At 46.2% G+C, this 23150-nt stretch overlaps 1 protein-coding gene across 1 annotated transcript; it reads right to left on the bottom strand.

The window, feature by feature from the left end:
- Positions 1-214: 214 nt before the first annotated feature.
- On the bottom strand, positions 215-13462 carry CHMP7 (charged multivesicular body protein 7). The gene is made up of 10 exons (XM_060155663.1): positions 13104-13462; positions 10977-11148; positions 4762-4947; positions 4492-4625; positions 3576-3624; positions 3221-3340; positions 2836-2934; positions 2564-2624; positions 1890-2069; positions 215-1662 (listed from the first exon to the last, which is right to left on the bottom strand). The coding sequence occupies exons 1-10, from the start codon at positions 13400-13402 to the stop codon at positions 1610-1612; spliced, it is 1353 nt and encodes a 450-aa protein (XP_060011646.1). The 5' UTR covers positions 13403-13462; the 3' UTR covers positions 215-1609.
- Positions 13463-23150: the final 9688 nt, after the last annotated feature.

Here is a 23150-nt window from a genome sequence, read left to right as displayed (position 1 = left end):
CGAAAGAGGCCATTTAATAACAGCATCGGCGTGAGAGCCATCAGGTAGGCTGACCACTTTCCCAGCAGCTAGGGACTCCCGCTAGGAAGCCGGTCAGCCTTCTCCTGGTGGCGTCAGTGAAAGAACCCCTGTGTGTATGCTGGAGGTGAGGGTGGGGATGCAGGAAGGAACAAGGCACTTTATACAACCTAAAAAAGAGACGAGGACAAGGCGCTCAGGGTTTTTCTTTTAATCATTTACCAGATAAAAAAAGAAAAAATAGTGATTGTTTCTCTTCACCCCCAACATTTCAGTTTCCCAAGGCCGAGTGGGAGAGAAACTTGTTGAACAGTGATTTGTGCTCCTGGCCTGGAGCAAATTCCTCCCCTCTGTTCTCCGCCACCCTAAGCAGGAGGGGCAGGGCCGAGGGCCAGGCAGGCGTCTGGGACTGCGCAGCAGAGCGGCAGTGTGGCTGCTTTCTTCTCCCTGCTGCCAGCACGCTCAGGCCCTCTCCTGCCTGTCCCCCTCCGCCATCCTCCCCCAGTCGTCAAAGGAAGTAGAGGACGGGCCTTCAGGAGGTGGGGCCGGGCGCAGCGCAGGACCGGGGAAGCACACAGCAGACGTTGCCGAGGCCACTGTCTTCTGCTTCTATTGCACATCCTGGCTCAGATCCCCTGCCCCGAGTGGTGGGCTACAACGTAACATGCTTCTGAAATTCAAATAACCTGCTGTTGTCTGCCAGGCTCAAGAAGGGGGGGGGTGCTGTTGTGCGGCTTCTTCTGATTTATGTATTTAAGTTAATATTTAATTCATTCACCACGGGGGCAAGGCAAAGATGATACCTTTTTAAGAAAGCATATGGGGTTTGGACACCCGGGGCTCGGTAGTCACCTGGGCTTCTCCTCGTCAAGTTCAAAAGACCAAGAGTAACCATTTCTCCAGTCAGCAGATCTTCTTTTGCATAAGATGGAAGAGGCGGCAGTGGCCACCAACCCCACAAGGCCCCTCTCCAACTGTCACGACCCTTGAGCCACTCAGGGGTTACCTCTCTTTCTGAACACCTGGAGAATCTGAACCCCTGGGGAGAACCTTTCACATTGTGTGTTTCTCCGTAACCTGGCAGCTGTTTGATTCTCCTTCCTCTCGCGACCGATGGAAACAGAGAGGGGCTGGGAAGAGCTGGGTAACGGACCTACTGACAGAATAAACTCCTCTAAACACAGTGAGGGTGGGGGACGAGGACAGATTTTGATTTGGCAAAGCTGCACGAATCTTTCGCCTTCGCTGGCTGGAACAAAGCTGGTGGGGGAAGACAAACCTAACTGAGCCCGTGGCGGGAGCCGCAGGCTATGAAAGATGACAGGGCAAACACAGAACTGTATAAACTGTGGCACTAGAAAGATGAGAATGCAGGGCCATGAGCCCAGCTGGCAGCACGCCTCGCGAGCACGCTTCCAGAAATTCTATCTGTCCCGTAGGAAGTGGTAGCATCCAGATACATCAGAGTGGTTGTCCTTCCTCCTCTTTCCAACACATCCGAGAGTTTCTCATTTAAATAACTATGTACACACACACAAGCCTGGTCTCTCTTTGACACGAGGGTCCTTCACTTGAGGGTCCTACAATGGCTTTATAGAGTCGGTTCCAATTGTCTTTTTGGAGATTTACTGCTTGGGACCAAACCTGCAAGGAGAAGAAATGACTGAACTCTACACCAGGTAGGTCTTTGAGATGAAAGCATCCCAGTGTTTAAGGGACCAAGTCTGAATAAGGAGCCCACAACTCCCTCACCCGACTTCGGTACCCCGGCAGATTGGGCAATGGGGCTGGGACACGTTAACCTCGAGCCTCGCTACTGTCAGCCAGAGGACCACAAGCCCACCAGCAGCCCTGGGAATACAGCTCCGTACCTCCCTCTGATAAGGACAGTTTCTCAAGTTCGGCTTCAAGTTCAGCGTCCGAGATCCTAGGGTTAGGCACACTGTTGGTATAAAACGTCTCCTGGGGGTTGTCGGGCAGATCCGAAGGTTCTTTGGTGGTGTCCTGAAGGAGGATGTCCAATTCCTTCTCCAGTTCCTCACTGTCAAAGTCTGGAAAGAAAAGACAACATAAGGACACATAAAGCCCAGGGAGGAAACGCATTACTGAGTCAAGGATTGAGGACTGCAAACCCAGCTCGGCTTTACAAAAGATGCCCAGGCCTCCTTGAAGGTTTATTAAAAAAATCGTGTGAGTTGGGAGGCAGACGACACCTTCAAGCAGATATGCTTTTTCCATACACAGAGCTAAGTCATTAAGGAGGTGTATTTTGCTAACACCATGGAATGGACCCTGCTTCTCCTTGCCCTCGAAGAGGCCTAGGGAGTAAGGGACGCCAGAGCACCAAGGGGTCGTTAGCACAGCCTATCAAGGAGGAAATGCCAATTCCTTCTCCTTACTCCTGTGGAGAAGCCCCAGAGAGAGGGGAGGGTGGGCCAGCCCTGCCTGCACCAAAAAGAGCAGACCCACGGCCAAACCTATCACAGCACAAGGAGCTGAAGTCATCTTAGAGAGGAAAGAAGACGGAATCACCATGTCAACTCACCTAAGCCATTGGTTACCCCACCAGCCAGAGTCTGAGAAACTTCGTCCTGGGTGTCACACAGCTGTAAGAGAAAAGCACAACGCCTTGAACTCTGAATGGTCTTTGGGTCTCAGTGTTCAGGGTTACAAAGTAATGCTGCCCCATTGGAGAATCAAGGAAAGCGTCCTCAAGTTCACAGGGTAAACAGTCTGGGAAAGAAGGAAGTACGGTGAAGTCACTCCTGTCCTCAGGAACTGCCTTGTGTAGGTGTGTCCTCCCACCCCCTCCTGTACCTCTTGGATCTGATCCACAAGGCTCTCTGCCTTCTCCACCGTGACATCCTTCATGGAGAGTTTCAGTGCTCCTACCCCGGCCTGATACGCATTGAAAACCTAAAGAGAAGGCAAAGTTATCAGTGCAGATAAAGAACACTGGGCAAAATACAGACAATATTGTTTCATCTCCAAAAGAAAGCTTTGTGGTTTTCTTCCCCCACCCATGCATGATTCACTCCATGTCCACTGAGGCCAAAACTGCCCAATAGGAGAGGCAAAGGCAGTCCCAAGCATATCCTGAAAGAACCCAGGCCTCCTCCAAACAGCAAAGCCACAGCGGAGGGGATGAACGGCGGACACCGCAGAGACCAGCCAAGCACTGGGGCAGAGGGGCAGTGGCTACCATCTGATCTGTCTGCGAGGCATAGATCCGGTCCAGGATGCCTTGAACAGTGTCCAGCTTGGCATGCAGGGCTTCGATGCGCTTCTCCGTCCGCTGCTTGGCCTTGAGAGACCTCAGGGCCTGGGGGGGGGCGGGGTGTGGAGACATGGTCATGGTCAGGGTCAGACCGGGCAGGCTAACGGGCTAGAGGAAGAGAGCCCTTCCCAGATGATAAGACCACCCCAGGTTTGTAAAACAAGCTGTGGTGTCTGGGCCACCCGCAGACTGTTCCCCTCGAGAAGGTCACTCCCTGAACTGGAGCTCCTCTCGCTGTGGGCACAGGTACACAGCTGTGGGGGGAAGAGAGAGAACTCACCAGCTGCTTCTTTCCTGCTCGGCATGCCCGGCGGGCTTCTTCTTTATACCTACGAACAAAGGGACAGCTCAAGATGACGAGGCCCGAGGATGCGGGTGGCAGGGTCCTCAAGTGTCCCCAGGAGCAGCACTTTTAGTGAAGGTACTTTCAAATCTGAAGATCAAATTCATTCCACCCAATGGCCAGAAAAACGATGCCCAACAGCCCACTGCCAAACCCCTGCAGCAAGCAGAGATGCGGGCTGGGCGGGTCTGCCCCTGGGAAAGGCAAAGGACCAAGAAGCTGTTTCACCCACAGCGGGGGCGGGGCGGGCGGGGGGTGCGGTGTGCAAACACGCTGACAAGGCACCCTGAAGACAAATTCCCATCCTGGGAGCCAGGAGGTAGGGAATGACTTCCTAACACCACCAATGACGCTGGCCTTCTCACAACATGGGGTTTCTCCCACTGTAAGAGGGCGTGAACAAGCCCATTCTAATTCCATGTCTACATACCCTACTTTTTGGAGAAGTGGTAATGTGCCTTTAGCAGGGACGCCTTGCATAGTCATTGGAGGGGAAGAGCAGAGGTCCCTCAGCAAGACCCCTGGAAGGCAGAGACCTGTCTCCTTCACTACTCTATCCCCACGTCCCCAAGACAAGGCCTAGCTCAATAAACACTGGCTAAACGGACACTGGCACGGAAGAGCATAAACACAGTGTTAAAAGCTGTACTCTTTGGGGGAGGAATTCATTTTTCTCTCCTTTGTGATAGTCTGTGCTTTCCATGATGGCTGCACTGAACAGTCAGTACTTTCACAATTAGTAAAATAAATAAATAAATAAATAAATAACCTTTTTTTTTTTTTTAAGCGCCCACGGACACCAGCTCTAAGGGCCAGGGTGGAGGTCAGGGGTGCTCAGCTCAGGGGGAGTTACCTCTCTGCTTCCTGGGATAAGGATTCCACCTTGCACGACAGCAGCTGTTCGCTCTGCATCAGCTGGTAAACCCCGACATCTACGTCGTTGACAGGAGAGACCTTGGCATGTGGGCCCCGGGCAAACTTCACAATCTGAGGGACAGGGACAAATTACTGCTGCCCCGACCCCAAATGCTGAGAAATCAACAGGCAGGGATGCTGGCAGGCACGTCAGTACACACTGAACAAGTGCTCGGCGAGGCAGGGAAGGAACAGCGAGTTTCCATACCTTCTCCCCATTCTGCTCAAGGACGGTGACTCGCTTCTCTTTCTGCAGCTGCAGCAACACCAAGTAGAAGGTCCTCTCATCCAGACAGGAGCCCGCACAGAGGGTGCTCAGCTCTGACAGGGCCACCACGGGGTGCGAGGAGAGAGGGGAGTTCTGATACAGACGATACACCTCCTCAGCCTTCTCCTGCAGGGAAAGAGAAAGGTGCTTGCGGGCCCTGATCGCTGCCCACGGAACCCAGAGAGCCCTGACCCCGTGCTTCAGATCCACAATCACACAAGGCAAGAGCAGGGGAGCTCTGACCCTGTCTTCAGCTTTGGAAAAGGAAAAAGGATTTGTGTTTTTTTAAACCTCGGAGGAAAGTCTGGGGAACACGGATAAAATGAGGTACGTAATATATTGGGAGCCAGGTGCGTGCTTGCCCTTCCAGCTAGGACTTCATGTCTCTGCAGCTCCCTGGCCCGTGGTCCCCCAAGGGGAGAATGAGGTGGTGTGGTGTGGTGCAATGGCCAGGAATGAGAGCCAAGGCCTGGTGGTTGGCCTAGCCTGTGTGACCCTGGACCAGTCAGTTTCATTGGTCCTCAGCATCCCACTCACCAACTGGAGAAGGTGGATGAGATGATACTTAAATTCCCTGCCAATCCTGGTCTCTCCTTTTTTTTTTTTTTTTTTTGCGATACGCGCGCCTCTCACTGCTGTGGCCTCTCCCGTCGCGGAGCACAGGCTCCGGACGCGCAGTGGCCATGGCTCACGGGCCCATCCACTCCGCAGCACGCGGGATCCTGCCAGACCGGGGCACGAACCCGCGTCCCCTGCATCGGCAGGCGGACTCCCAACCACTGCGCCACCAGGGAAGCCCCTGGTCTCTCCATTTTTATGCCAAATGGCAATCCTGCAAACCGGAAATTATTGAGTCTATAAAGAGTCTTATGTGACAAATGGGTGGGATAGGATTTTTGTGAGAAGTCTAAGAAATACAAGTTCCAAAAAACAATGCCACTGTCTTCCTCTTTCATGGAAATTACTCTCTCGGTCTTCTGTAAACAAGAAATATTTACTGAAGTATGCACAGAATGCTATGAAAATACAGGGAAGGAATACCCAAGGAGTTCAGCAATTGCTCAGAAAAAAAAAAAAGATTGTTGAGCAGAATCCTGTAGGGTGAACAAGTCATTAGGTGAAGTCGGTGGGAAAGGCATCGTGGGAAGAGTGATGGTCACGAGTCCCTCAACGGCAGGGAGTCTGAGTCCAGTGTGGTGTTTATGGATGCGGGTGGGAAGGGCTGAGACAGCAGAAGCCCTTCTGCCTCATACAAAGTGTAACGTATCTTCTATGCTGTCCTTTACTCTGCAGATGGTGGGTAGTCCCTGAAGGGAAGGCCACGGCTAGATTAACAGAGATGTAGCTGACGAAGGGGAAAGGATGGATGGTAGGAGTTAGGCTCAGAGGCAGGGAGACCACTGATACAAGAGAATACGAGGGACTGAACAGGGCAATGGGAATAGGGACAAAGAGGGAGGGATTCAAGCAAAAGTTAAAAGATACAACTGGCAGTCCATGGTAACTGGGTCTGGGGGGAAAGGCAAAAGAGGAATCTGGGATGATTCCTGGGTTCTGGCTTGAGTGACTGGGTGGATTAACAACAAGAATTCAGGAGGAAAAGCATACTTTTAAAGGCAAGACAAAACATTCCGTTTTGGACATGTTGGTTTGGGATGCTTGAGATTGTACAGGAGATAACTGGATATAAAATTCTGAAGCTCTGGGCTTCCCTGGTGGCGCAGTGGTTGAGAGTCCGCCTGCCGATGCAGGGGATGCGGGTTCGTGCCCTGGTCCAGGAAGATCCCACCTGCCATGGAGCGGCTGGGCCCGTGAGCCATGGCCGCTGAGCCTGTGCGTCAGGAGCCTGTACTCTGCAATGGGAGAGGCCACAGCAGTGAGAGGCCCGCGTACCGAAAATAAATAAATAAATAAATAAAAAATCGAAGGAGATGCCAGGACAGGAGATATATTAATCTGAAAGTCCTCAGCATATAGAAGGTAATTAAAATCGCAAGTATAAGTGAGTTACCCAAGAAAATGCAGATAGCAAAGTTATAAGCTGAAGGAAGACCAACATTCAAAATGTTCGGGAGATGAAGGAACTCACAAAAGCGATCCAGAAACTGCTTGGGGAGAACCAAGGAGAGCCTGCACTGTAGTGAAAACAAGGTCAAGGTAACGGAAAATTTTAAGGAGTGAGTGGTCAACAGTATCCAAGGCAGCAGAGGAGTCTGATAAGACAGAAACTAGAGCTTTCATTAGATCTGACTGTGCTGTCAGATAAAAACATTTACTACAAATCTACTGTAATAAGAACGGTGTGCCATCCACACACACACACATTAATGGTACACAACAGTAACAAATGATGTTAAGACAACTGGCTACTCATTTAGAAGAAAACAGCTTTTCTCTACCACATATACAAAACTACATACCGAATTATTAAAACTTAAATTGAGAAAATGAAAGTATAAAATACTTCGAAGAAAATATTTTAAAAATCTTATAGGGCTTCCCTGGTGGCGCAGTGGTTGAGAGTCCGCCTGCCGATGCAGGGCACACGGGTTCGTGCCCTGGTCCGGGAATATCCCACATGCCGCCGAGCGGCTGGGCCCGTGAGCCATGGCCGCTGAGCCTGCGCGTCCAGAGCCTGTGCTCCACAACGGGAGAGGCCACAACAGTGAGAGGCCCGCGTACCGCAAAAGAAACAACAACAAAAAAGACATCATAAATAAAAATTAAAAGCAAACAAGAGACTGGGAAACAATATTAACATCCCTAATACTAAATATATTATGTATCTATCTATCCCTAATAAAGAACTCCTACAAATGAATATAAAAGACAAAGAATCCAAAATAAAAAACAGGCAAAGGATATAAAGAGGCAATTCACAGAAAGGAATATGTAAATGGCCACTAGATAGGTGAAAAGATACTCAAATCACCAATAGGAAGTATCATTTTTGTTCATCAAATTGGCAAAATTTGAAAGATTGCTGTTATCCAGGGCTGGCAAGGATGTGAAGAGACTGGACACTTCAATGCAATCTTCGTGAAAGTGTAAATTTACACAAGCTTTTGAAAAGCAATTTGGCAATTTCTGTTAAAATTTAAAATGTACACATGCACTTCTAGAAATCAATTCCATAAAAATAAAAGTAGAAGTACATACGTGTAGGCACGAGGCTGTCAGAGAAGTGTCTTTGTGCAGTAGGGAGAAATTGGAATGACTCAAATATCCATTTGGTAACTACTGCATAAATTGTGGCGTGTTTATAGATTATTCCGCAGCCATCCAAAAGAATGAAGTAGAGCCATATTGGGTAGGGACCTGGAAGGATGCTCATGATATACTAAGGTGAAAAATAAAAAAAAAGGAGGGTGCAGACTAACAGGTGAAAGCAGATTCCATTTCTGGAAAAAAAAATGCAGTGTATGTATATCCATATGTATGTATGTGTCTGTTCATTTATTTACTTAACTAACATTTACTGACTCTCTACTAGGTGCCAGGCACTGTTCCCAGAGCCCATGGAACTTCTCCTTCTGGTAGGGGAGACAGCTTATACAGTAGATAAGTAAACAGTAAACAAGATTTCCAGGAAGTATTAAATGCAAACAAGAAGATACCATGGAAAGTAATATAATAGGCTCAATAAGAAAAGATGTGTGGGGTTTCCCTGGTGGCGCAGTGGTTGAGAGTCCGCCTGCTGATGTGGGGGACGCGGGTTCGTGCCCCGGTTCGGGAAGATCCCACATGCTGCGGAGCGGCTGGGCCCGTGAGCCATGGCCGCTGAGCCTACGTGTCCGGAGCCTGTGCTCCGCAATGGGAGAGGCCGCAACAGTGAGAGGCCCGTGTACCGCAAAGAAAAAAAAAGAAAAAAAAAAAAAAAAGAAAGAAAAGATGTGTGTGTTCTTACAGACACAAGCAGGAAGGGAATGGACCCAAAGAGATGGAAATGGGATGAATAGAAAGGAAACTTTAATTTCTTTCTTTAAATTTTTAAATAGCAAAATCTATGGGCAATTTTTACTTTTTGGTATTTTTTTCAAATAAAATTAAAAGTTGCTGGCTGCTTTCTGTGTTTAGACTTGGGAAAATCAATTTACCGCAGAAACAGGCTTTTTTGTTTTATAAAAATACCCAGATAAGACCCTTTATTTTCACACATGAAAACAAGCCTCTAACCCAGGAGAAAACCATATCTTTGAAGTCACCATATATTTGATAGCAGATGTCACCGAAAGGGAATAAGTGTTAAGTGTTCTATTCAGTGATGTAAGCTGGGTACAGATTCAACAGTCCATGCCCCTGAAGAGCTAAATTTATTTTTCTACCTAAACAGGATTAGACTACTCTGCTGTCAGAAATTATTGTTGGTCCTTAGAAGGTCTATGTAATTCCACTCCCACCCCCATCTCTGCGTTTGCTCTCAAAAGACTGAGTCCAAAATCACATCTGTGGGGATAAATGGATCTACCTCTCTTTGCTCCAGACTGGAGAACACCGGAGGTAAACGACCGCAAGGAGGGATGGAGGTGGCCCAGAAGCACCTGAAACGCCCCACGGTTTCTGTGGGGTCTTGGCTGAGCCCCGGAGGTCCTGGAGGTCAGGGCCCTGGGAGGGGAGGGGGTGCAGCGCAAAGGGGGAGAGGTGCTCCCCTGAAGAAAGTGCATGCTGTTCAGTCAAAACTCCCGGGGGACAGAGAGAGCTGGTAGATTTTGGAGACCTGCTCCCCAGGCCAAAGGGTGGTGCTGGGGGGTGTCTGTGGAGGTGAGGAGAAACTGGAGCTTCTCATGGGGCGGGGGCGGGGGATTCCGACCTGCGTCCAGCAGTGTGGAAGCCTCCAGGGCTATGCAAGGGCCCTGAGGTTGGGCTTGGTCTGTGAGTTTCAAAAATAACCACTGTCTCCGAGTCTACTTCTGCCACCTGGTGTTTAGTCAACTTCATAAACACACACACGCACACACTTAAGGTTACTATAACCTCACCCACAGCAATCGGGTGGAACGATGGCGGTGAAGCAGGTCTGCCCTGGGTTAAAGGGTGTGTGGGGGTGAGGACGTGGGGACAACAAAGCTTGGCCGAGAAGGAGAGACAGAGCAGTGACTAGGAGGGGCCCCAGGTCCCACAAGGAGTCATCCTGAGATGGGAAAACCAGAGTGGATTTAGAGGCTGAAGAAGGAGAGCACCGACAGACAGGGCAAAGGAATATACAGATCTGGAGGGTCACAGATGCCACAAAGGGTAGGGACAGACTCGCGAGCACACGTGGAACACAGGAAGGACACTTCATCCTCTGAGCCTGGGGAGAAAGCAGGGCTCAGAGGAAGTCACACTGGAGGTGGGAGGACAGACAGCTGAAGGCACGACTAAGGGGATTCTACCTTCTCAGTGCAGTGACTGCAGACAATGCAAGGCGTGTGGGAGGGCCGGGGAGGGGACAAGAACACTGGGCTGCCAAGTGGCTCCCAGGGCCCTCCTAAAGCAGGGGACCTTGAAAGGGGCCCCAGGCTTGGCGATACAGCGATTTTCTCTGGCAGGGATGGTGGACCGTGGGGCTTATCTAAGGTGGCTGATTTGCTGGTGTCTCTGGTGTGGCCCGGACGCTGCAGAGGCGCCCGAGGGTGTTGCTAAGGGAAGCAGTCAAGCATCAGCTGCATGCTCTGGGCTGCGGACGGAAGGCAGGCCAGGAGCAAGCGGAGTGACCAGGAGAGTAGGAAGGGATCAAGGGCCTGGTGGCTTCTTTCATGGAGGTAAGTAAGTACAAAGGGAGGACATCTGAGCCCAGTTCGCTGATTTAGGGGAGGGCAAAGCTGAAAGTCTAAGGTCCTCAGAAAGAAATTTTTGTACATAAACCACAGAAGGCAAAGCATTTTCTAAACTTTAGTTTATCATTAACCCCTACAAGTACGGAAAAGAATCAACTGTGTGTTAACTGACAATTCCTAGACAGAGGCTCACCCTTGAAATGTACAGGTCCAACTAACAACTAAAGACTACAAAGTACAGCGAAAGGGAGGTTAGATAAACTCAGTTATCAACTCTGTCACCATGTAAAAAAGATCCGTTCTTTTTCTAACTATTCACCCAAGCAACCCAAGGAACGTGGAGGGTCCTGCCACCACTCCAGATGACACCCAGACCTCTTGCTTCTGAGTACCCACCTTCAGAAGCTCCAAGGCCACGAGCACCTCCTCGGCAGGAACCTTATTATCCCCTAGCATATTGGAAAGAGTCCACTTGAGGGGCTTCAGCAGGAAGACTCCGACCCCCCAGGAGATCCAGCTGCTGTCTACACTGGCCATGAAGTCTGACTCCCGCTGCAGCTCCCCTCGACTGCAGGCAAAGAAAGAAAAAGACACGTAGTAAGGCTTACTGCAATGTCCCCACCGCCCTCCTTACCCCCAGAGAGGAATTTGGTCATCATCATAAACACCATTTACCGGGCACCTACTCCGTGCCGGCTACTGTGAGCGGTACTGTTTACGCTCCAGCTCTAAGCCTCACAATTTTCTGCAAGAAAAAACTGAGGGACTGAGAAGATGACAGAGGCCAAAGCTAAACTATGATTTGGTTCCAAAATGCAAGCTCTCCACTAAGACTACAGAGAGGCACAGGAGGCCACACAGCCTATGTTGAGACTTCCCGTTACAAACGGAGCTCAAAACGATAAAATGAAAACAACAATAATGGATTAATGTCAAGAGCAAGACATGAGGAAGAATACAAAGACGTTCAGAGAAAGGGTTTTCTGCTATTCCTAGGCTTGGGTGGGTGGAGATAAGACATAAGCATTTCATGGTTCTAGTGTTAAGTAGCTAAATTTACTGAATGCTTCCCCTGGGCCAGTCACTATGCTAAGGGCTACATAAGGAGTATCTCTTCAAATACAATAAATCTAAGTACAATTATCATCACATTTTATAACTGGTCAGACTGAGGCTTAGGGAGGGGCATATAATTTTTCCTCTGTCACATAATTTTGCACGTGGCAGAGCAAAGATTTGCACCCAGGCCATCTGGCCCTCATGCAAAGCTGTTAACTACTCTGCTATGCTGCTTCTATGGAAAAATATCTCCCTGAGAAATTCTTCAGGTCCCAGACCCCATCAAGCCCCAAGGGGCATCAGTGGAGTGCCAGCAGTCAGGAGAGGAGAAATCGAGGTACTAAAGGTCTCTGGGTGGGAAGTGGCAGAGGACGGTCCTGTTGTAATAAGGAAGCCCAGACTCTTCCTGCCCCTCACTGACTTTTTCAGCTACTGTCTCCCCACGTTGGGCATGAACTCAAACTGTCCACAGCACACTTTCCTAGAAAGGTGAAGTTCCAGAAATGGCTTGCCCTATCAATGTCAGCCAAGGGAAGGGGGCTGGGGAGAAGGGAGATCTCTTAACCAGGAAGAGCAGAGAGCTGAAAGCAACATATCAAAGTTGACTTTCGTCTTCCGTCACGGAGGGAGTCACTGTGCTGGCGAGGCTGCTCTGGGTATGACATATACAACGTGAAGTGCAAATGCTTTAGAATCAGAAGACCCGGGGTCCAGCCCCGGCATGGCCTCTATCCAGCTGTGTGACCCCCAGCAAGTCGCTCGACCTCTCTGTGGCTCAGCTTCCTCTTCTGTCTGCTGAGGATAATTCTGCCACCTCACCCACAGGACTGCTGAGGGAGCCAGACGGTGTATGCATAATGCCTGCACGCTGCGAAGTGCAGTACGTCTGTTTCATGTGCATGCTACCGCCTCAGGAACCTCCAAAACCCTGCACCTGTCGCACAGGTAGCACCTACAGGACCTTCTTGGGTCACCAAGAGAGGCCAGACACATGACCTGTGGCGGGGATGGGGTGGAGGCTGCTGGCAAGACCCGTACAGGCCTCTTCCCCACCACTACCTTCTTCTTAGCTCTGCCCTTCCTTAGTTCAATAAATCCTGTCTCACAGACCTTCTGTTCCGGGGTTATTCAAATGTGGAAGCCCCTACGAAATAACTACATAACGGGATTCCAGTCCAGACAAATCACTGGCACCTCCGCCAGGCTAGCCTCTTCTCTTACCGTCTGGATCTCATCTAATCTCTCCCTCTAACTGAGGGGCTATACTGGCCCCTCAATCTCCCCCCATACCCCGCCTCCCTCTCCCTCCAAACACCCCTAACCCGGCCTCCTTCTTCGCCCAGTGAGCAAACACAGACGGCTCCTGGAGGCCAGACCCCGGGCTGGTCGCGGTGCGCTCCGGAGAACGACCTGGGTCCCTGCCCGCGCGGAGCCGCCCCGCCCCCGGAACGGGCCCGCCCTCACCGCAGCAGGTCCTGCAGCACGGTGGCCAGCCCCAGCGGGACGCTGCCCTTGCGCTGAAAGGCCTCCTGCAAGTCCCGCAGACGCAGGCGCACCACCCCCTGGCGGCGGCTGTGGCTCAGCACCAACGGCGCCCAGAAGCCCATCTTGCTGTCCCAGTCGGTGCTGTTCACTTCGCGACTCCTTTTGAAAGCGGAGAACAGGAAGGACATGCGCTCCTCATCCTCCTCCCACTCGGGGGGCAGTAGGCCCGCCGGGTCTCCCCCGGCCGGGGCCTCGGCCTCCCGCTCCGGGGACCACATTGGAACCCCAGGCCAGCCGAGGCTCCACACACAGCCCTGGCCCTGGTCCCCTTCCGCCCTGGTTCCTTCCCGGCTTCCGTTCCTGGGCCGCCTCCTCCTCTGTCATTACGTCACCGCCGCGTGAAATAAGTCCCTGCCTCCTCACAGCGCATGCGTTTCTCTACCGGCTTGCGCCAGGAGGCGGGATGATGACCATATTTTCCGAGAAACTCAGAGCGCTTGCGCCGACCCCTCCTCCCGCAGCCTTTGTGCGGGAAGGAGAACGTAGCGCTTGCGCGGCGGGAAAGTGCGTGTCGTGACCTCTCGGTAATCGTGGAGTTTGGCGTGGTGTTGTATAGAGGCAAACGATTACGCTCAGACTTGCGGTGGTTTCAGGTAGTAGGACTGGAGAGTCCCGCTAAGGGGCGCCAAAGGCACCAGGATCGCCCGCGTGGATCACCGTTTTGTGCTCCTCGACCAGGCGTTCTTACTTCGGACATATAATTTAAACTTCCAAGTTAGCTTCCGTTTATGGTCATATCAGCGGATAACCGAAACTGTTGGTCACGCAAGCTCTGTGACAGTATATACGCCGAATTACAGGGATATATAAGGTTCTACTTGCTCCCCACCTTCTGGAGTAGTCCCTCTGTTTCCTTCTCAGAATCAATATCCTATGGATCCCTTAAGATCCAGCTCAATTCTGATCGTCCTTGAGGGACTTCCCTGGCGGTCCAGTGGTTAAGACTCCGCTGATTCCACTGCAGGGGGCATGGGTTCCATCCCTGGTGAGGGAACTAAGATCCCACATACCACGCGGCGCCCCCCCCCCAATCTTCCTTGGAACCGTTTCCGACTGTCCTGATGATCTCTTTCCTGGACTGAACAATTTAGCATTTACTAATCTGTGTCCTGATATTTAAGCAATGGCTTAAATATCTACCACGCATAGTGGTTCTGTAGAAATATTTCATAAACTGAAAGGTGAGTAACTTCACTCTTGCCCTTCTAATATCTTAGGATCTTGTTCGAGTCTCACAAAAAAAATCTCATGAGCAAGAAACACGTCCAGTGTGTTAAGAATAAATTGGTTTTCTTTTTAACTGAACCCCTTAAAAGGCGAAAGGAGACCTCCGCACGCATACTGGCTCTCGGGACTGCGGGCGGCGAGGCTGCGCGCTCTTCTCGGAGCCGCTCGCTGCAGGAGCGAGTCCGGTGCCCCGGCCCGAGCCTGCGAAGCCGCCGCCGCCCCGCGACGACCGCCGCCGCCCCTGCCCTGCCGCCGCTGCCTCGGGACCAGCTGTATGATTAGGCCATAGTCTTCAATGAGTGGACATATTCCTCAGTTCTGTGGTGTTCTTGGTCACACGTTTATGGAGTTTCTGAAGGGCAGTGGAGATTACTGCCGGGCACAGCATGACCTCTATGCAGACAAGTGAACTGTAGAAATTCATTATACTCCACAAAGATGCCCCCATAAGAGTGGTTAGAAACAGTGATTATTTAATGTCTGTCTATAAATCTCATTTTGTGCTGTTATGGAACACCTCCATTTTGAAAATCTGCATTGTACAGAAGCACATGTTTTTTAAGGTCTCCAGACAAAAAAGCCTTATAGTTAATTTTAATGTTTGCACTTTGGGGGTAGAAATACTCTGTTATTGTAGCTAAAACAATTCTTAATCATAAAATTTCTGAAATTCTTGTAAGTTTTTTTCATACTTACCTGAAGTTGTTTACCAACTTATTTTTGTTTGAAGTGTGATTCCCAACCTCTCTTGCAAAAAAAAAAAAAAAAAAAAACAGGAAGTGGGTCTCTGCTAATGAATTGAACAGACGTTTAATATTTGATACGCCTTTTGAGCTCTGTAACTTAATATTTGGATACTTGACAATTTGTTTTATTATGTAATGGATAAAATGGTGATGTGTATTAACGTTAGCTCAACCATATATTTATACTGTCTGGGAACATGTGGTTATAGTTCTGTGGGAGAAATACTTTGTCATTGTTCACCAGCTTGTAAAAATCTAGTGTGAGAGCTTAAACATTAAATAAGTGATGAAATGCAAAAAAAAAAAAAAAAAAAGAGTGAAAGGAGTTTCTTGTTTAATGAAACCAGGTAACAATCATCAGAGTTGAATGTAAATTTGACTTCTGCCTCTTACTGGCTGTGTGACCTTGATCAAGTACCTAAACTTTCTGAGCCTCTTTTGTAAAATAATATATCCTAATAGGGTTGTTTGAAGGAAATGTTATGATGTATGTAAAATACCTAGCACATAATGTAATAGGTGCTATCACTGAGTGGCAAGATGTTTAGTAGTTGGGACTCAGTGTAAGGAAGAATTTTAATAAGCATTTTGAAGGAGGGGAAGGGATATGATTGGTTACATGAATGAATGTATCCATTGATACTAATGTGTTGTGTTATAGTATTACAGGTACTTTCACAGTCAGTATCTCATTTAATGCTCGTAACAAGTGACAAAAATTTTCCTCGATCCCGCTCTGGACAGGCTCCTCTGAAGCCTCTTCTTAACTATACCTGTCCACCTTGGTCCATAAAGACATGAACAAACATAGTTTCTGGAAGCTCGAGGCATATTCATTGGATGACCCTAGCCCCCCCTTAACACGCCTACCTAAGAAAACTCAAGGTTGTCAAAAAATTTACTGTATGTTCCAGCCAACACCCGAAGACAGGGCTCCTGTCTCCTGGCCTCTGTGGGAGGGGAGGAGTCTTACTTTGATAAGCCCTAGTTAGCAAACCCAAATGAGTTTTACAGGGATCAACCCTCCCTTCCTGTAGTTTGTAATTTTTCACTGCCCTGTCCCTACTGAGACACCCTCACCCTCTTCCCTCGTTCTCCCTTTAAAGAGCCCAGTCACCTCTGTACAAATGGAAGTTGAGTACAGTTCATCCTGGGCTCTCTTCTCTATTGCAGTAGTATATTACTGATTAAAATCTATCCTGAGCACTTTAACTGGTGTCTGGCTTTGTAAACAAAGACCAGACTTTGACACAACCCTGTGAGATGTTTTGGCACTTTTTCCATTTTTCAGAAGAGAAACTTGAACCACGACTATTTTGAGTCTGGTGGAGAACATTCCAGAAAAGAAGAGTAGTATGTAATGTGAGCAAATGAGTTGTACCCTGAGAGCCATATTTTGGCCGTGCTCTCATGTCCTATAAAATGGCCGGTTGGTTCGTGTCATGAGAGAGACCAGGTTGTTTTGTCCCCTAGGTCTCTGAGTCTGATAAAATAGTCCTGGTCCTAAGCGTTCTCAGGAGAGCAAAGTTGTGCACCTGTGACCACCCGTATCTCAAAGTGCCACTGGGTTCCTGACACCTCTGGGCACAGAGTTCTCTGCTTCCACCTGTTGGAGATTGGAAGAGCTACTGGGAGTGGTGGAGAATGGAAAGAAAGCTCTGCTGATCTTGAGAGGGGCGATTGGGTATATGGCAAGCTCTTTCATACTGCCGGGCTTGCAACTGCTACACTCTTCCTCTGCCCTGCAGGACTGGCTCTTTTTCATCCTTAGGTCACAGCTTAAAGGTCACTTCATCAGAAAGGCCTTGTCTGAACACCCCATCTAACATAGCACCCTTGGCATTTTAGAATGGATGGGTCAGTTTGACAACACCTGCTGGGTTAATCGTAACATCACAAAAGGAAAGACAACCCAACATTACTTGCCTCCCGAAGTAATGTGATGGGAAGTACACAGAACCACCTGTGAAGTATTTTTGTCAAAAAATTGAACCTTAATCTGATCAAGGTATTAGATCTAAGTACTAGTTGATGGAGGTTAAAAAAAAAATCAGAAGGTAGAGGAACATGTTAGTGAAAACTGAGGTTGCAATTAGCAAAATCCAGACTGGGGTATTCTACTAGATAATGACCTTGTTTCTTCAAAAAAATAATGGCAACAAACAGACGTTTAATGGGCAATGCTATTAGATCTGATTTGGGTCCAATTTACACAAACAACCATAAAAACCCATCTATGATCATTAGATACTTTCAATTTTAAACTGGGTATTTGATGATATTAGCAAATTGAGTGCAATGACACAGTGATTATGTTTTATTAAAAGTATATCTTATAGATACATCTAAAGTATTTATGAGTGAGACTGTATGATACTTGTGGCAGGAGGTTGAATGGAGGACAGTAGAGAAGTATCAGTGAGTATAAATTTCATATTTTGTACTCAGCACATGGCTCGACACTCAGATATTATTCAATTTTTAAAAAAATAAAGAAAGAAATCACCTGGACCCGCATTCTTGTTTCATCTCTATTAGTAAAGAGCTGCATGGCCTCAGACAAGCAGGTTTCCTCTCAGATTCCTCCTCTGTGAATTAAAGGTTTCTATGTCAGGATCTTGAGTTTTTTTCGAGCGCCCACCTTCTGCTTCTGAATGTAGTATCTACTGTAGATGTGTGATTGCAGAAGTTCTTTAGTTCTGCGGAGTCTGAAGAAAGAATGCCACCTAACATCAGCGTATCATGGCAGCGATATTTATTTACTGATGCTCCAATATGTTTTTGGCCGGACACCGAAGCAGCCTCACTTCAGCCATAAAGCACAAACTCTCCAGATGCTACTACAATGCTTCCATGCTGCACGATGCTCCGTGTCGTCTCACCTGCTTATGGGGGATGCTTCATCATTTTTGTAGAAATATGCATGCCCTGTTGCATTATCCAGTTATTTCTAGTTCTTATCTCTATGATTTACAGCCATCAGGACTTGGCTAAAAGAGGACTGAGAAGGAAAATACATTATTCTTAGCCTACAAGGTTTATAGGGGAAGAAGCCAGGCACCGCTGTGTTATGGGAGACTTCCCGATCTTTCTTTCCTCTTCCTTCCTTCCTGCTCCAGGCTGGATTGGGTGTCCCTCCTTATTTTTCTATAACCTGTGTACCTCTCTATTTTTTAATGTGCCACATTGTTTTCTAAGTTTCTATTTGTGTGCCTGTCTCTCTGACTAGCTTAAGTGCCTTCCTGGTAGGGACTGTGTTCTTAATTATGTTTGTGTCTAGCACAGTGCCTGGCACATCCTAAGGACTCAGTTTGTTGAATGAATAAATGAATGAATTTAATTGATCAAACTATGAGTAAAGAAACAATTTCATCAAGGCCTATCCTTTACAGCATAAGAATATTTATCCAAATATAATATACTAATACAGTAATTGAATCTTTTATTTATTTGAATGACTATTTGTTTCTTAGCTCTTTTGGGATGAAATGCCTCTAAATTTAATTGCCTGCATGTTCAGACAGAGGGGTTAGAGCAATCACAGATGTGGGAAATCCCCTTTCTTCTTTCTTCAAAGCTTGCAAACCATACGAGACAGTTGCTATCTACTCATTAACAACCATGATCTTCTAGAATGCCTCAGTGACCATTTGTGAAACTATTCAGTTTTACTCCGAAGAATTTATCCCTTTTTAATCTCACTGTCTTCTCTTCCACTCTTTCCTTCTAAATTGTTCTATATTTCCAGTCCAGCATGTAAGTGGAAGTCATCACTTTGTCCTAACAAGAAAAGAGCTGAAAAAACAATAAATGAACAACTCTTAGATCCATCAGAGAATTGAGATCAAAGGGCAAACTTCTACTACAAAAATTGGAGAGACAGACAGGCAGATACAGAGAATCACAACTTACTAGAGCAGAAACCTACAGGCAAAATCCTCCTTGGGAACCAGTATCAAAGTAGGAAAACCAGAACTGTATGTGTGGATAAATCTGAAAATTAAAGACACCAAGGAAGGCCAGTCTTAGAGGGAATCCTCAAACTATTGTGAGTTTTACTTCCAGGAGCTCTACCAGGTTCTCACAGTGAAGATTAAAAACAAAAACAAAAACAAAAACCTCTTGCTTTCTGCAGGGAAAGGGGGAAAGTATCATTTTGAAGTAGTGTTAGATTTTTTTAAAGGCCTGCCTTCAAGAGAAACTTTTTTTTTTCCACCAGCACTACGCAGTTTTATTAACCATTCAAGTACAGTAGCATCTGGTAAGATCTGGACAAAATTGGGATTTAAAAGTTTCGGCATCTAACAGTTTGACAGAAGTCACTACTTACTCTTCTCACAAATGTGTTTTCACAGAGCCAAAACAGTACTAGCCATTAACGCAGTACACCAAGTGTACTGAAGTAGAAAAGGTGCGACAAGAAAAATAGATACATTAGAAAAACGCCAACACTGTAGAAAAAAGAGTAGAACACTTTCAGTTTCTCCCCTTTAGCCCCTAAAACAATATCATACAGTAAGGATCTACCTATACAGTCCTACCTCAGCCTCTAGAATATTTGTCAAGAGGGCAAAAATAAAATGACACTGGCCAGTACAGTCTTTGGATAAATGAGAACTGGAGGGGGAGGGGGAGTCTCATCAGCAGGATCTTTTCATGTCTTGACAGCTCATTTCTTCCTATTTCTGAATAACATTCTCTTATCTGAATGTACCACACTTTATTTACCCGTTCACCTACTGAAGGACATCTCGGTTGCTTCCAGGTTTTGGCAATTATGAATAAAGCTTCTGTAAACATCCATGTGCACGTTTTTGTGTGGACATACATTTTTAACTCATTTGGGGTAAATACCAAGATATAAACCTTAGAATCAGTTAATTGATATCCACAAAATAAGATTTTGACTGGGATTATGTTGAATCTGTAGATCAATTTGGGAAGAATTGACATCTTGACAATATTGAGTCTTCCTATCCATGAAAATAGAACATCCCTCCATTTATTTAGCTCTTCTTTCATCAGTGCTTTGTAGTCTTCCTCATACAGATTTGAATATATTTTGTTAGATTTATGCCTAAGAATTTCAATTTTGGGGGTGCTAATGTAAACTGTATTGTGTTTTCCACTTTAAAATCCACTTGTTCATTACTGGCATGTAAGAAGGCAATTAACTTTTATATGTTAATGTTGTATCCTGCAACCTTGCTATAAATGCTCATTAGTTCCATTGAGGGTTTTTTTTTTTTTGAGTCTTCTGGATTTCCTACATAAGCAATCATGTCATCTGCAAACAAATACAGTTTTATTTCTTCCATCCCAATCTGTATACCTTTTATTTCTTAATGCATTAGCTATGACTTCCAGCATGGTGTTGAAAAAGAGTGGTGAGAGGGGACATGCTTGTTTTGTTCCCGATCTTAGGGGGAAAGTTTCTAGTTTCTCACCATTTAGTATGATGTTAGCTGTATGTTTTCGGTTGATGTTCTTTATCAAGTTGATGAATCCCCGCTATTCCTAGTTTGCTGAGAGTTTTTATCATGAATGGGTGCTGGATCTTATCAAATGCTTTTCTGCATCTTTTGATATGAACATACAGTTTTTTTCTTTAGTTTGTTGATGTGGTGGATTACATTGAATGATTTTCAAATATTGAACCAGCCTTGCATACCTGGGAAAATCCCACTTGGTCATGGTATATAATTCTTACGCTTGGCTAGATTTTGTTGGGGCTTTTTGCATCTATATTTGAGAGATATTGGTCTGTAATTGTCTTTTCTTGTAATGTCTTTGTCTGGTTTTGATATTAGGGTAATGCTGGCCTCATAGAATGAGTTAGGAAGTATTCCCTTTGCTTCTATCTTCTGGAAGAGATTATGGAGAATTGGGAATAATTTCTTCTTTAAATGGTTGGTAGAACTCACCTGTGAACCCATCTGGGCTTGGTGCTTCCTGTTTGGGTAGTTTATTAATTACTGATTTGATTTCTTTAATAGATACAGGCCAATTCAGATTGTCTATTTCTTCTTGTGTAAGTTTTGGTAGATTGTTTCTTTCAAGGAATTTGTCCATTTTATCTGGGTTATCAAATGTATAGGCATAGACTTGTTCATAATATTCCTTTACTATTCTGTCAGCATCCCTGGGATCAATAGTTATGGTCTCTGTTTCTCTCTCTCTCCCCCCAACCCCGTCCCCTCAAACTTGCGAGAGATTTCTCAATTTTACTGATCTTTTCAAAGAGCCAGCTTGGTCTGGTTGATATTCTTTACAATTTCCTGTTTTCAGTTGTATTGCTTTTTGCTCTAATTTTTATTTGTTCTTTTCTTCCTCTTACTTTGAATTTAACTTGCTCTTTTTTTCCCTAGTTTTCTAAGGTGGAATCTTAGATTATTGATTTAAGATCTTCCTTCTTTTCTGACATGTGCATTCATTGCTATAAATTTCCCTCCATGCACTGCTTGTGCTGCAGCCCACAAAGTTTAATAAATTTTATTTTTATTAATTTTATTTTAATTAAATTAAATTTTTTATTTTAATTAATTAATTTTATTTAATTAATTAATTAAATTTATTTAATTTCTCTAAATCCTTTCTCATTCGACCATGTGTGGTTTAGCAATTATAGTTTAATTTCCAAGTGTCTGGGGATTTTCTAGATGTTTCTGTTATAGATTTCTATAGTTTTATTCCATTGTGGTTTGAGAGCAGACATTGTAGGAGTTTTATTCCTTAAAACTTGGTAAAGGGTGTTTTATGGCCCAGAATGTGATCTATCTTGGTGAATGTTCCATGTCAGCTTGATAAGAATGTGTATTCTCCTACTGTTGGATAAAGTAGACTATAGATGTCAATTAGATGCAGTTGATGAATGGTGTTGTTGAGCTCAGCTAGGTCCTTACTGATTCTCTGCCTGATGGATCTGTCCGTTACTGATAGAGGCTGCTGAAGTCTTCAGCTATAATAGTAGATTCATTTATTTCTCCTTGCATTTCTGTCAATTTTTGCCTCACGTATATTTTGACACTCTGTTGTTAGGTGCATTCACATTAAGGATTGCTAAGTTTTCTTGGAGAATTGACGGTTTTTTTTCGTTGCATGTTGCGCCTCTTTATCCCTGATGATTTTCCTTACTCCGAAGTCTGCTTTGTCTGAAATTAATATAGGCATTCCACCGTTCTAGTTTTAACGTTAGTATATTTTTCTCTACAGCTCTACTTTTTGTCTATCTGTGTCTACATCGCTTTTTTTCTTTTCTTTTCTTTTTTTGCAGACATCATACAGGTGAGTGTTGTTTGTTTTTATCCACTCTGTCAGTCTCTGTCTTTTAGTTGGGGTATTTAGACCACTGATGTTTTTAATTATTATTTATATAGTTGAATTCTATATCTATGATATTTGTTACTATTCTCTATTCATTGCCTTGTTCTTTGTTTCTTGTATTGACTTCCACTTTTTCTGGCTTCTATGGGTTTAATTGAACATTTTATATGATTTCATTTTTAACCTCTGTTAGCATCTGTTTTACATTTTTTTTTAAACTTTCTGAGTAGTTGTCCTTTGGTTTACAATATGCACTTAAAACTAATCCAGCTGGACTTCCCTGGTGGCACAGTGGTTAATAATCCGCCTGCCGATGCTTGGGACACGGGTTCAAGCCCTGGTCCGGGAAGATCCCACGTGCCGCGGAGCAACTAAGTCCGTGCGCCACAACTACTGAACCTGCGCTCTAGAGCCCACGAGCCACAGCTACTGAGCCTGAGCCCTGCAACTACTGAAGCCCGTGGGCCTAGTACCCATGCTCTGCAACAAGAGAAGCCACCCGCTCTGCAATGAGAAGCCCACGCACTGCAACGAAGAGTAGCCCCCGCTCGCCGTAACTAGAGAAAGCCCGAGCGCAGCAACGAAGACCCAATGCAGCCAAAAATAAAATTAAAAAAAAGAATCCAAGTCCTTTTTCTAACAACACTATATCACTTCACAGGTAGTGCAA

This window comes from Lagenorhynchus albirostris, chromosome 7, assembly GCF_949774975.1.
Source record: "Lagenorhynchus albirostris chromosome 7, mLagAlb1.1, whole genome shotgun sequence".
Taxonomy (NCBI): Eukaryota; Metazoa; Chordata; class Mammalia; order Artiodactyla; family Delphinidae; genus Lagenorhynchus; species Lagenorhynchus albirostris.
Note: the sequence above shows the minus strand (reverse complement) of the source record. Positions and strands in the feature narration are given on the sequence as shown.